The 14239-nt window shown below is 33.2% G+C and overlaps 1 protein-coding gene across 2 annotated transcripts in view; it reads right to left on the reverse strand.

The window, feature by feature from the left end:
* Positions 1–12612, reverse strand: part of lsp1a (lymphocyte specific protein 1 a) — a 58361-nt gene extending 45749 nt beyond the window's left edge. For both annotated transcript variants that reach the window (XM_073831430.1, XM_073831429.1), the window contains exon 1: positions 12413–12612. In XM_073831430.1, coding sequence (XP_073687531.1) covers positions 12413–12471 — 59 coding nt within the window. In that variant the 5' untranslated portion in view covers positions 12472–12612. The remainder of the gene's footprint in view (positions 1–12412) is intronic.
* Positions 12613–14239: the final 1627 nt, after the last annotated feature.

Genomic DNA, 14239 nt, shown 5'->3' on the forward strand with positions numbered 1-14239 from the left:
TTAAAGGTGAAATTTAGCACAACATCACTTGCTCACCAATGGATCCTCTGCAGTAAATGGGTATCATCAGAATTAGAGTCCAACAGCTGATAAAACAACACAAAAATCCACAAGTGCCAGCAGAACCACACACACATGTCATGGCACTCTCCTCAGCATTGAATTAAGAGAAGAAATTGTTCAATAAAGTCGTTGTTTGCGCTCAAAAAGGACTATTTTAACAATGCCCTTACTACTTTTCTAGGCCTTGAACATGGTAGTTGTGTTGCTGTCTATGAAGGGTCAAAAAGTTCTTGGATTTCATCAAAAATATTTAAACTTGTGTTTCGAAGACAAACAAAGGTCTTAAGGGTTTGTAACGACATTAGAGTAAGTAATTAATGACAGGATTTTCATTTTTGGGTGAACTATCCTTAATGTAAGGTTACCAATTTCCCATTTGTTGTAATGTAGATTGCAATCAAGATGTTTTGAATATCAGCAAAGCAGAGTCCTTACTTCTCAATACTGTTTTTTAAAGTACAAACCAGTTTCTATGAAGACCAAACCAACCATACAGTTTCACAATGGGCTTATGGCAAGATCTGATGTGTCACACACAGTTCCCGTGCCTCTGATTATTATAGGCTGTTAATCACCCAGACAGGATTACTTCATTTTGTTGGCAGAAGCTACATGAATGATGTCAATTCTACCAGTGATGTCATTCAATATCTGATTTATTTACCACTATCAGTCTGATTATGTGGCCTGCTTTTCTTTGTCCTTCATGTCTGGAAATACCTTCATCCAAGAGTTATGGAAGTGAAAACAGATTTTCAGTCATGGTGAGCGTATTGACTGACAAAATGTTTCTCAGACCCATTTCTGAATTAAATGGAAACAATAAAGTGAGAGAGAGGGGGAAAGGGAAAAGAAAACACGAGCCTGGCTTACATTCAGCATGTATCACCTCCCCTGACAATGTGTTGACTAAACTTCCACAGCCTGGTGCCCTGAGGCTGAAAGGATTTGGAGGGCTTGACGGATTGGGAAATGTTTTCCCCATTGTTGCCTGCCCTAATTTACCACAGCCAAGCCTGGTCTTGCAGAACTAGATTGGTCAGTCTCAAATGGGTCACATGGAAGTCGACCTCCGACCTGAGTTTCCCTTTTCAGCTCTTAACCTTAATTATTAAAGTGAAACTGCTCAGTAAATGTCAATTGTCTGATATATGATCTCCAGACAGGGTGTTATTACTAGTGGAAGGCTGAAAGTGATTGCTCACCCAAAAACAAAAATTCTAATTTTTAACTCACTAGGTGTTTCCATTACATATTTGCACAAAACTTTTGCGATGTTTTATAAACGTAGGTAAAAAAAACGTTGCGAAATGATGGCGTTTCCATTAACCAATGTTATGCGACTAAAACTGAATTTTTTCCTCTCGTGATAAGTCATGGTGATGGATGTTGGCAGGTTTACTTATGTCGCAACCACCACACTAGCCATTTATTTTAATTGTAGGAGATGTCTTTACAGAAGCAGACGTTTCTGGGTTGCTTCTAAAGCTGAAATGAGCCTGGTATAAACACAAGCATTGACTATAGTGGCTGTGTTTAGCTCTGCAGACTTGTGTATTGTAAATAAGGGGTTATCCAAGCTTTAATAACAAGGCAAGCCCCTTATATACCTCACATATGAGGTGTTTTTTGAGGCTAAAGAATGATCATGTGACTTTTATGTATGCAAGGTGACCTGTAAATGTGAAAAGCCACTTCCATTGCAGTTTTGCGAAATATTCCTTTTTTGAATTGCCTGAAAAACCACCACATGGAAGTGAAAGAAGTTTTTTGTAATATATAGTTTTTGTAAATTGACGTGTTTCCATTTTCAATTCTGCAATTTGAAGGGTAATGGAAATGCAGCTACTGTCATTTTTACCTTTGTTCCAAAGCTGTATGACTGTATGTAAATATTGTTAGATTCCACAGTAGAAACAAATGCATACAGGTTTGAAACAACATGAATGATAAACTACCCTTTTAAGCCCTGTTTACACCAGCGACAGCAATTTTCCACATTCGCCATGTTGTCATTGTATGTGACCTACCAACTTAAGTTGCGTCGCTTCACTACCATTCAATGTCTCTTCCGTAGCGTCATGGTATAGTAAAGTGTTCTTGCCAACTGTTTTATTAATTCATTCAGACTGCTCTTTCACACACCAGTTTTCTATACTACTATATAGTGCATATGATATTTGGATGCAGCCAGATATTTCATTTTTTGGTGAACTATCCCTTTAAGAACTGGTTGCACCGACTGCGACAACGCAAGTGCAAGTCCTTCATTCAAAAGAAGACGAGATATAGCAGCACATAGTCGGTCTTGTGTGAGATATGGAGTATCGAGAAAACAGGTAAATGTTACTTTGAGGAATTTCTATATGTCTACATAAAACGCGTGGAAATCGTTTATTATCGAATTCAAGCAATAAATGCCGTTTTGGCGCTCTTTAACTTGCGCGCCTCGAGTTTAAACTGCACGGTGAAGCACATCTGAACTTTCATCTCTTCCACTTGACTTTACAACCAATTATTGTGCGAATTAAACATTGAATAAACATAAGGGTATTTTAAAAACGCAGTACAACTTACTGATATGTATTAATCTCTCTTAAAATCATCTATTCAGCGTTTTAGCCGAGGAAAAACATTCGTATACGTGTACAGGTAACGCGACGTTATTTACCTCAGCAAAGTCATTCAGTCCTGTTAATAAGCTAGTAAAAAAGATAGGTAGAGTAAACCATATCCCTGAAATCGTTAATAGTTATATGTACAAAATAGCCTAACCCTTATAAAATTAAACCATGGTTTTACTACAAATGAAACCAAAAAAACATGGTTACTATAGTTAAACCATGGAGTATCGAGAGAACAGATAAATGTTACTGTGATGAATTTCTATTTTTCTACATAAACACAACGCGTGGAAATCGTTTATAGAATTCAAGCAATAAATGGCGTTTTGGCACTCTTTAATTTGCGCGCCTCGAGTTTAAAAGGCACTGTGAAGCACATCTGAACCTACCATCTCTTCCACTTGACCTTATTACCAATTATTGCAAATTTAACATTGAATGAACATAAGTGTGTTTTAAAAATGCAGAACAATTTACTAATATGTATTAATCTCTCTTAAAATAATCTATTCAGCGTTTACAGGTCGACGTTATTTACCTCAGCAAAGTCATTCTGGTAATAAACTAGTAAAAAGATCGGTAGAGTAAACCATATCCCTGAAATCATTATTAAATAGTTATATGTACAAAATAGCCTAACCCTTATGAAAATTAACCATGGTTTTACTACAAATGAAACCAAAAAAACATGGTTACTATAGTTAAACCATGAAGTATCGAGAGAACAGGTAAATGTTACTGTGAGGAATTCCTATATGTCTACATAAACACAACGCGTGGAAATCGTTTATTATCGAATTCAAGCAATAAATGCTTAAAGTGCCCCTATTATGCCATTTTAAAGGTAGTTAATATTGTTGTAATAGTCTCTTAAAACAGGTTTACATGTATGCAAGTTCAAAAAACACTTTAGTTTTCTCCAAAATTAGATTTATTTTTACCCCGTTTCTAAATGATTCGTAAACGACTCGTGTGAAGCAGTTCGAAGAATCAGTCTCTCTAAACCCCTCCTTTCCGTGAGCCCTCACTGCTGTGATTGGTCAGATGGTGTAGTCCTTTTGGATTGGTCTACCGCTACAGCGCAAAACGAAACGCCCATTGGCATAACTGAATGACAGCTGCGGAGACCTGTCAATGCATAGAAAAGATAGCCTCGATTTTACCCTATCAATTCGAGCCAGAGTCTGACGATGAAACGGTTGAAGTGTCACATCAACAAGAAACTGTTTTGCAAGCACGACTGGAGCAGGACGTTTCTCAGTGGGTGTCATATGTTAACTGTGGACAGTGTTTGCAATTTGCTTTTGTAAGCGAACCGGGCACACCTCTACGTTGTGAACTTCAACACTGTAACGTAAAACCCATAACACTGCGTTAAGCCATCGTTTATCATTATCATTACTTAAACTGATAAGGCAGACAGACAGTCAAGCTGCATCAATCACAAGACTTTTTAGACTACATTGCACTCACAGCTGAACAACAGAACTACAGAAACGCAAGTTAGCCGGTTACCAAGACATGTGCGGGGTTGTTACACACCATAACGTACACAAAGACGTATTTTGAACGATCGCTAGAAAATACAATCATCAATTATTAATCATACTTACAGGTAGAAGTTCAGAGGAGCAAGCCGGTCCAAATAAACTGGGCACTGATCCATTTTTTAAAACCAAGCGTTTGGTGAATCTCGCGTTGTAACGTTACTCCCCAAGATTAGAAAAGCAGTCATCAGTAAAATGACGCGAACACAACACAAGATTGGCATTGGACTGCTGAGGTGTTGAAAAAATTAATGTTAACCACTGATAGTTTCATCTTTCGGAAGGGCATGTAAAACAAATTCACTCTCACAGGCTGTCACAGCGCAGGGCGTCTTCTTGACATGATGTAATCCACGTGAAAATGGTAGGCCTGCTGTTTGTGGGCGGGCAAGTTGTTCGCGAAATTGAATGTGGGCGGACATTACGCAAATGTGTAGCTCGTGACGTGTGGCCGTTACAGAAAAAAGATTCGAATTGCTGACGACTCGTTTAGGCGAATGTGAGCCGACTCTTTTTTTGATAGACAAAAACTTTATTTATAGTGCACTGTCGGCGTCACAACTTTGCAGATAGTTTATGTTCACATACAGCTACATGACACACTACATGAAATATCATATTTGAAAAGGCATAATAGGGGCACTTTAAAAGGCACCGTGAAGGACATCTGAACCTACCATCTCTTCCACTTGACTTTACAACCAATTATTGTGCGAATTAAACATTGAATGACCATAAGTGTGTTTTAAAAATGCAGTACAACTTACTGATACGTATTAATCTCTCTTAAAATCATCTATTCAGCGTTTTAGCCGCGGAAAACCATTAATATACTGCGCGTACACATAAGGCCACAATATTTACCTCAGCAAAGTCATTCAATCCTGTTAATAAGCTAGTTAAAAAGAACCCTTATGAAAATGAACCATGGTTTTACTACAGATGAAACCGAAAAACATGGTTATTATAGTTAAACCACGGTAAATGCATATTAGCCATAGTAAACTGTAGTTTAACCATGGTATTTGTAGTAAAACTGTGATTATACAAATGGTAGTCAATTTTACAATAATAAAACCATGGTAAGGGAAGGTTTAGGCATTGTGGAGAAAATTTTTACCTCAGCAACCAGAGGTTGAAAACACCTTTATGCAACTGGGGCCAGCTGCAATTGCGAAAACACTCACAACCATTTTAACATGTTCAGTTTTTCCATCTCAGACTAAAATGTGAAAGGTAAAAATAAGTTTCTGGTGTACCACCTTAACTTTCCTCTTTTTTGATCCTGTTTGTATAAAAGAACAAATCATTCTTTTTTAACTGAAACCGTCTAAACGTCTCGTTGACAGGGAAGCAAGTCCTTGTTTTGTATTTGTTTACCAGGAAGCATATGCTGCTCTTTGAGATTTAACTGATAGATGCTGTTATTTGCTCCTCTCTCATTTTGTATCTGCATTGAAGGGCAGCTGTGAGGTTTATTGACTCTGCGAGATGGATGAAGTCATCCAAACGACAGATTTAAAGAGCGAGGGAGAGTTATTTTCCCAGGCACGTTAGTATCTTCCTGCTGTCAGTGTGTGGTCGCATCGTTGCAAACCTCACATACGTTTCCCAGTGTCCCCTGAACGGCTGTCGGCATTTCAAAGCACTGATCTAAGCTGTGGAAAGTTATGAATCATGAGAACTGAAATATCTGTAATTATGTCATTTAATGGGAGAGCTCTAAAAATGGTTTATTTCCTAGCGCACTTCAAAAAGAGAGAACAGATTTATAAATGACTGCATATAATTAACTTTTTCTGTTAAAAATGTGCAAAAACTTAATGTATTTACATTATGGAGAAGAGTGGGGTAAGATGTGCCACATCTTCAATCTAGCAAACAATGCACAGTTTTTGTCACATGAGCATATTAGCCCATCATATAAAGCTTCCTGTGATTTAGAACATATCTTTTAATGCTAAAAAATATTTTTTTTACTTTTCACTGTCAAAGCAAATTTATCCAAATGTAAAAATATATGTTGGTGAACTAATAAGCTTTAATTTTACTATAGAGAATGTCTTCAGTGGCACATCTTACCCCGACCCCCCATATACTTCTCTGAACACTCTTGTAATGCTTATCTAAACATAACACAGTGCCCTCAGTGTTTATTCTACTGTGCTGCCTAAAACCTTCGAAACCTTTGGAAAAGCACACTGCCACAGGGATGGTAAAGTTTATTCCCCCTTTCAGTCAAACGGCTAAACCCCCTGCATTCCAGCAGCTCTTATCAGAGTATCGTAAATAGAAGAGCAGCTCGCGTAAAGTCCACGGATCAGGGGGTCATGGCTTGACTACAATGAGAAAGAAATGTCCAGAGCAAGTTAACAACAATGGTGTGAAATTTTTACATCACAGAATCAACACCATAAAACTAAAAATGCACTGCTTTTTAGTTATACACTGAAAAACAAAACTGAACAAAACAAAAATTTCTGTCTTTCAATTCCAATTTTTTTCCCCCTCAGAATTCTGAGTTGTTGTTTCAACGAGGTAATAGCTCATCTTTATTTCACAATTCAAACTTTTTTCTCGCAATTGCAAATTTGTATCTCACAAATCAGACTTTTCGTCTCAGAAGAATTGTGATTGCGATATATAAACTCACAATTATGTTTTCACACTTTTCTAGTTCATATTTCATAATTTCAACTTTTAGAATTGCAAGATTTAAACTCAGAATTATGAAATTTTCCTTGCAATTCTGAATTTTTGTCTTTCAATTTAGATTTTTTTTGAGTTGTTCAGCAAAGTAATAGCTAATTTTTATCTCATGAAACAGGCTTTTCTTCCTAGAAGAATTGCGATTGTGACATATGAACTTAATTTTTTTTTCAGATTTTTCTATTTTTTTTTTAATTATCATTTTTACTTTTCAGAATTGTTAGATATAAACTTAGAATTATGTTTTTTTTCTTTGAATTTCTAAATATTTGTCTTTCAGTTCCGAGTTTACGTTTCACAATTATGGTTGTTGTTGTTGTTTCCTCCACGGAATAAAAGTAATAACTAATTTTTATCTCAGAATTAATTTTTTTCCTCGCAATTGTAAATTTATATCTCACAAATAAGACTTTTCTTTTTTGCTATTGCGAGATTTAAACTTGCAATTATGACTTTACCATTTTTTTGTACAGATTTGTCTAGTTTATGTTTCATCAATTTGACTTTTCTTTTTAGAATTGTGAGATGTAAACTCAGAATTATGATTTTTTTTTTCTTGAAAGTCTGAATTTCCATGTTTCAATTCCGAGTTTAATTTTCACAATTCTGTTTTTTATTTCTGGTTTGAAAAGTAAAATAAAGTAAAATAAAATAAAGGTAACAGCGAATTTTTTACCTCATGATTCAGATTTTTTCCCCTTGAAATTGCAAATTTATATCTCACAAATCAGACTTTTCCTCTTAGAAGAATTGTGATTGCGAAATATAAACAAAAAATCATATCATAATCATATCTATCATTGCAATTATGATTTTACAGTTTTTCTTATTAAACTCAGAATTATGAAATTTTCCTTGAAATTCTGAATTTCCGTCTTTCAATTCCGTCTTTTTACATTTCACAATTTTGGATTTTTATTTTATTTTATTTATTTATTTATTTTTGTTGTTGTTGTTGTTGTTGTTGTTGTTTCCACCACAGAATAAAGGTAATAGCTATTTTTTTTATCTCAAAATTCAAACTTTTTTCTCGCAGCTGCAAATTTATATCTCACAAATCAGACTTTTCTTCTCAGAAGAATTGTGATTGCAAGATATAAACTTGCAATTATGATTTTACAGTTTTTCTTATTTTTTCAGATTTTTCTAATTTATATCTCATAATTTTGACTTTTCAGAATTCTGAGATGTACTGTAAACTCAGAATTATGATTTTTTTCTCCTTCAAATTCTGAATTTCCGTCTTTTTAAATCAGTTTTTACTCATAATTCCAAGTTTACATTTCACAATTCTAGATTTCTGTTTGTTTTGTTTAGTTTTTTGTTGTTGTTTCCATCACAGAATAAAGATAATAGTAAATTTTTATCTCACAATTCTCAGAACTGTAATTGCGCAGAAACTCGCAATTATGATTTTACAGTTTTTGTAATTTTTTTTTTCAGATTTTTATCATTTATATTTCATAATCTGGACTTTTCAGAATTCTGAGATATACTGTAAACTCAGAACTATGATTTTTTTTTCTTCAAATTTTTTGTTTGTTTGTTTAATTCTTTTTGCTTCCACCAAGGAATAAAAGTAATAGCTGATTTTTATCTCACAATTCAAACCTTTTTCTCGCAATTACAAATTTATATCTCACAATTCAGAATTTTATTCTCAGAAGAACTGTAATTGCGTAATTATGATTTTACAGTTTTTCTTATTTTTACAGATTTTTCTAGTTTATATCTCGAGTTAACATTTCCCAATTTGAAATGACTTTTTCCTCTGAGTTACTTATATTTATGTATCTTATAGTTCATATCACCAATTTTTGACTTTCTGAAATGTAAACTAAGAACTGCATGGAAAAAGTGTACACTCTAAGCTAAATAGTCGCAATTACTTTTATTTATTTTTTGTCCTGCAGTTAAAAAAAAGCTTACATATGCAAGTAAACTAGTTGCACATCAAATTAAAATACTCGCACAAAAAAATTGAATTAGAAAGACTGTCTTGTAAAACCTGCTCCAATAATCTTAGTAAAAAATTAGTGTAAAATTGTTGGAAAAATGATTTTCATCTGCTGGTTTTGCAGTAAGTGTCAGTTTAACATACTGTGTATACTATACAATCTGCAGACAATATAATGGTTTTTAAAATATGCGACAAGTGTATACAAAATACTGTATACACAGCATTGTAACTGATGTATCCGGTGTGTGTCAACAAACCACACAACGGTTCTGATGAATGTAGTCTGTTAATAGAGAAAGCAGCTTGCTGAGTGTGAGAAAATGCAGTTTTTGGCAGCTCTGAAAAGCCTTGGGAAAATAAATCCTCTCTGCCATTAATGCAACCTGTTCATTTTTGACAAAGCACACCTGATCCATCTCAAATCCCGTCCAGACAGAAACGAATACTGTATACACATCCGCAGAGGTCATGCTGTTTGTTTAGTTTTTTGCTAGATGCGTAGTTGTTGATATGCATATTGAAAAGAAATTATATATCTGTCATCATTTACTCATTAAACCACTCCTTTTATGTTCCACGGGAGAAAGACAGTCATAGAGGGTTGACATAATGGGTAAACAAAGACTGAAGTTGAAGTTTTAGTTGAACTAAGCTGTTTCTGGAGTATTTTTGGTCGAAATTCTGAACGTTTGTGTTTATGGGAAAACACAGTTGGCTAGTTTTGGGTTTTGGATTGGTACATTGCTTCATTGTTCATTGTAAACAAACTCTACAGTTTTATGTTTTCTACCACAATTATAGTTGGGTTCGCAGCACCTTAACAGATAAACGCTCATATCAATGTGTGTCACAACAGGTCACATGTTTAATTATGGGGTCTGGGTGCCCTTAACCCTAACTTCCCCTTTCCCGCCGTCTGTCCACAATCCCGCAACACCTCTGGAAGAAACAATAAACTCTCATCTGGAATCTTGACAACATTCTCAGCAAAGCTTTTGTTTTTTTTAAGACAACAGCGCCTGAAGGTGCAACAAATTCCTGAGAGTATTAAAACTGAATCATTGTATTTTAAGAAGATATATTTAATTGATCTGATTAATTGATTTTTCAGGTTTCGTTAGGTCATTTTGTTACGTATTTGCCTATTTCTTTAAGACTCAACAACCACAAGTTGTTTTTTTCACGTTATTTAAGTAAAACATGTCTATCAGGAACATTTCAGTCTTTTTGCTTTAAAATGATCGCATTTCAGATTTTATAGTTATTTTTTTAATTCTTTCTAGTTTATATATTGAGTTAAAATCGCTCTGGTTTGATTTTTTCCCTCAGATTTTTGATTTATTATTAATGAGTCTATATCTGACGTTTTCCTCAGAACTGCCAAAAAAGGTGAATTGTGAGATGAATAGCCATAATTATTTTTATTTTTCATCCTGTAGCAGAAACAAATATTCATATTTTCTTTCTTTTTATGCATTGAGCAATTCTTTAAGCAAAATAGAAATGTAACAGTTTCATGAGCTCATGAGAGACATTTGTAAACTGGGGGAATATATTAAACTATTTAAGACAAAAATGATCTATTTATTTTTTAATTTTAGAATTAAAAATCATCAAAAAGTAATTATAATAAAAAATAATAATAAATATAAAAAAATAATAATGATTTTCAGGTTTTTCTAGTACTATATTTTGAGTTATAATCTCTCTGGTTTGATTTTTTGACTTATTATCAGAGTCTATATCTGACTTTTTCCCCAGAATAAAAGAAAGTCTAAATTGTGAGATGAATAGTCAAAATAACTTTTTTTTTTTTATCTTGTGGCAGAAATAAGCTTCCATATTTGATGTGTTACTTGCTTTTTTAAAATTTATTGTTGAGTTTACTAGCAATTTATTTATTTATTTTTAGTAAAATAGAAATTTAACAGTTTTATAAGCTCTCCATAGACATTTGTGAACTTTAATTCATATATTTGTATTGTTGCACCACAACAATATATTAAACTATTAAAGACATGTGTTTTTTCTTTTCTTTTTTTTTTTTTACAAATTGTATGATGAAAAATAAAATAATTATAATAATTATAATAAAATTATAATATATATGAGACTATATCTGACTAAAAGTCTACACTGTGAGATAAATAGTCAACTTTACTTTTTACTAGCAATTTATTTATTTATTAAGCTAAATTTAACAGTTTTATAAGCTCATGATAGAAATTTGTGAACTTTAATTTATATATTCATATTGTTGCACTACAAAAATATATTAAACTATTAAAGACAAAAAAAAAAATTTTTTTCTTTTTACAAATTGTATGAATAAAAATGATAAAAAAATTATAATAAAAATACATAAAAAACAATATATTAAAATTACGTTTTTATATATTTCTCTGTTTTGACTTTTTTCCTCAAACTTTTGACTTATTAATGAGTCTATATCTAACAAAAAAACGTCTACACTGTGAGATAAATATTTAAAATTACTTTTTTTTAGCAGAAATAACCATCCATATTCAGTGTGATCCTTACCTGTTTTATTGTAAAGTTTACTAGCAATTTTTTTTATTTTTAGCAGTATTTAACACTTTCATGAGCTCATGCAAGACATTTTTGAATTGGGATAATATTCATACTTTTTAATTGACCACAAAAATATATATATTAAACTATTAAAGACAAAAATGTGACTTGTTTTCCCCTCGAAGATTAAAGGACCTAAGATATAGTTTCTTTCATATTTGTGACCCTGGACCACAAAACCAGTCTTAAGTCGCTGGGGTATATTTGTAGCAATAGCCAAAAATACATTGCATGGGTCAAAATTTTTGATTTTTCTTTTATGCCAAAAATCATTAAGAAATTCAGTAAAGTTCATGTTCCATGAAGATTTTTTGTAAAATTCCAACTGTAAAAATATCAAAATGTAATTTTTGATTAGTAATATGCATTGTTAAGAACCTAATTTGGACAACTTTAAAGGTGATTTTCTCAGTCTTTTTGATTTTTTTGCATCCTCAGATTCCAGATTTCAAATAGATGTATCTCATCCAAATATTGTCCTATCCTAACAAACCATACATCAATAGAAAGCTTATTTACTGAGCTTTATATGATGTGTACATCTCAGTTTTGTCAAATTTAACCTTATGACTGGTTTTGTGGTCCAGGGTCACATATGTAAAGTTAAACTTAAAATCTTAATGTTTACAGACATATTCATATTCACCCAAATGCAAAAAGTTCAAGTCTTCCCATAACAAAGGATGACAGGTTCTTAAAGAACACACAGCATGACTCTGAAATATAAGCTGTAGCATCATATAGTGCATTAAATATTACCACGAATCCTCTTCATTTCCAAAAAGAATAACCCATGTTATAGCATTACCCATGAAACTGACATTAGCGAACAAAACACAAATCCATCAACACACCTGAGATCCCATCTGCAAGCATTAAATGATTTGATGTGAAAGTTTGCCACACAAACTCCTCACCTCAGGAGGTTCTGCAAGCCTTGCTTGCTGGAGCTTCGTCTTATGATTGCACTTGACATTGTTCTTTCTTCCCCGAGCTTCTTCTCTTGGAATTCTCGGAAGTTTTGTACTCCGTGGAATCTGATTCACAAAGACTCCCTCACAAACGCTGACGCTCTGTCCTCGGACGCTCAGCTCTTTTGAGGAGAGATCCACGCGGCACTCAGTCTGGTTTCAGAGACTGGCTTTAGTCACACTCTGTCCCCTCCTCCTCTCTTCTCCTCTCCTCCCTCTGTTTTTTTTTCTCCGCTTTCCCGCATGTGGTTCTCATTGAGAGAGCTCAGAGCATAACCTAACATCTTTTCCCCCTCCTTTTCCCTCTTTTCCAGGGTCATGTGGCCGTCCCAAGGGAAAATGTAAGTTGATACCCCCACCCCACGCTATGATTCCAGCCCCCCACAAGACCCCCGTCCCAAACCCAGAACTCAGTCTTTCTTTACTGTGTTTACATTGGTGACAAACAAACTTCAGGAAGTCTTTTTATACTTCCCATTGTTTGTCTCTTTGTCTCCTTTACCTGCAGTAATGATACTTGATGATGACAATCAGCACTATTGTTCAACAGTTTGAGGTCAGTTTTTTAAATAAATTAATATTTTTATTCAGCAAAGATGCATTAAATTGATCAAAAGTGACAGTAAAGACATTACATAAGTTATGTTACAAAGAAAATTATATTTCGATTAAAATATTAAGTGGTTTGTTTTTAATTTATGAAATGTTTCTTGATCGGCAAATCAGCATATTAGAAAAATTTCAACTCACGACAATAAAATGACTAAAAAATTCAACTCACGACAATAAAATGAGTTAAAATGACTTGTACTTTGAAGTTGATTTAACTTAAAATTTTAAGGCAGCTGATTGAACTTAAGTTTTTAAGTTGAAACTGGTGAAAACTTTTTCCAGTGTATAAACGTAAAATTTCTAAAAGATCATGTAACACTGAAGACTAGTAACGATGCTGAAAATTCAGCTTTGCGTCACAGGAATAAATGATGTTTTAAAATATATTCAAATAGGAAACAGTTATTTTAAATTGTAATATTATTTTGCAGTTAATCCTTTTTTATTGTATTTTTGGTCAAATAAATGAGCAGTGAGCAGAAGAGACTTCCTTTAAAAATATTATAAAATTTTACCAACTCCAAACTGTAAAAAGTTTTCACCAGATTCAACTTAAAAACTTAAGTTCAGCAGCTGCCTTAAGTTTTTAAGTTAAATCAGCTTAAAACTACAAGTCATTTTAACGTATTGCAATCAAAATAAGTTGATTTAATTTGAGTTTAAATTACTTAAGTTGATTTAACTTAACATTTTGAGGCAGCTGCTAAACTTAAGTTTTCAAGTTGAAACTGGTGAAAACTTTTTACATTGGGTCTTTCTTCAAATGTATGCACTTCATGCATTTACATTTGTGATTTATGCTTTATTTTTTTATCCAAAGCGACTAACTATAGACAACCCAAATCATTTTGTCACAGAAGCAAATCATGCCGTTAATGACTCAAAATTTCAAACAAAGATTTTTTTTTTCATTTTGTTTTAGTGCCAATCAAGCTGCAAATTTGTCAAATTATGCAAAAACGTATGATAATATTATTTAGTTGTGTGTATTTAAGATAAATACTAGACATGATAATAGCTTTTAGCAATAGAAAATGGCAGCCATTTTATTCCAAAATGTTTAAAATGTCATTTACATCACTGTCGTCAGAATATTACAGAGTGGAAAAAATTTAGGGTGGGAGGAAAAAATATTAGTACATTTTTTGGAATTCTCCAGCA

Source organism: Garra rufa, chromosome 25, assembly GCF_049309525.1.
Source record: "Garra rufa chromosome 25, GarRuf1.0, whole genome shotgun sequence".
Classification (NCBI taxonomy): Eukaryota; Metazoa; Chordata; class Actinopteri; order Cypriniformes; family Cyprinidae; genus Garra; species Garra rufa.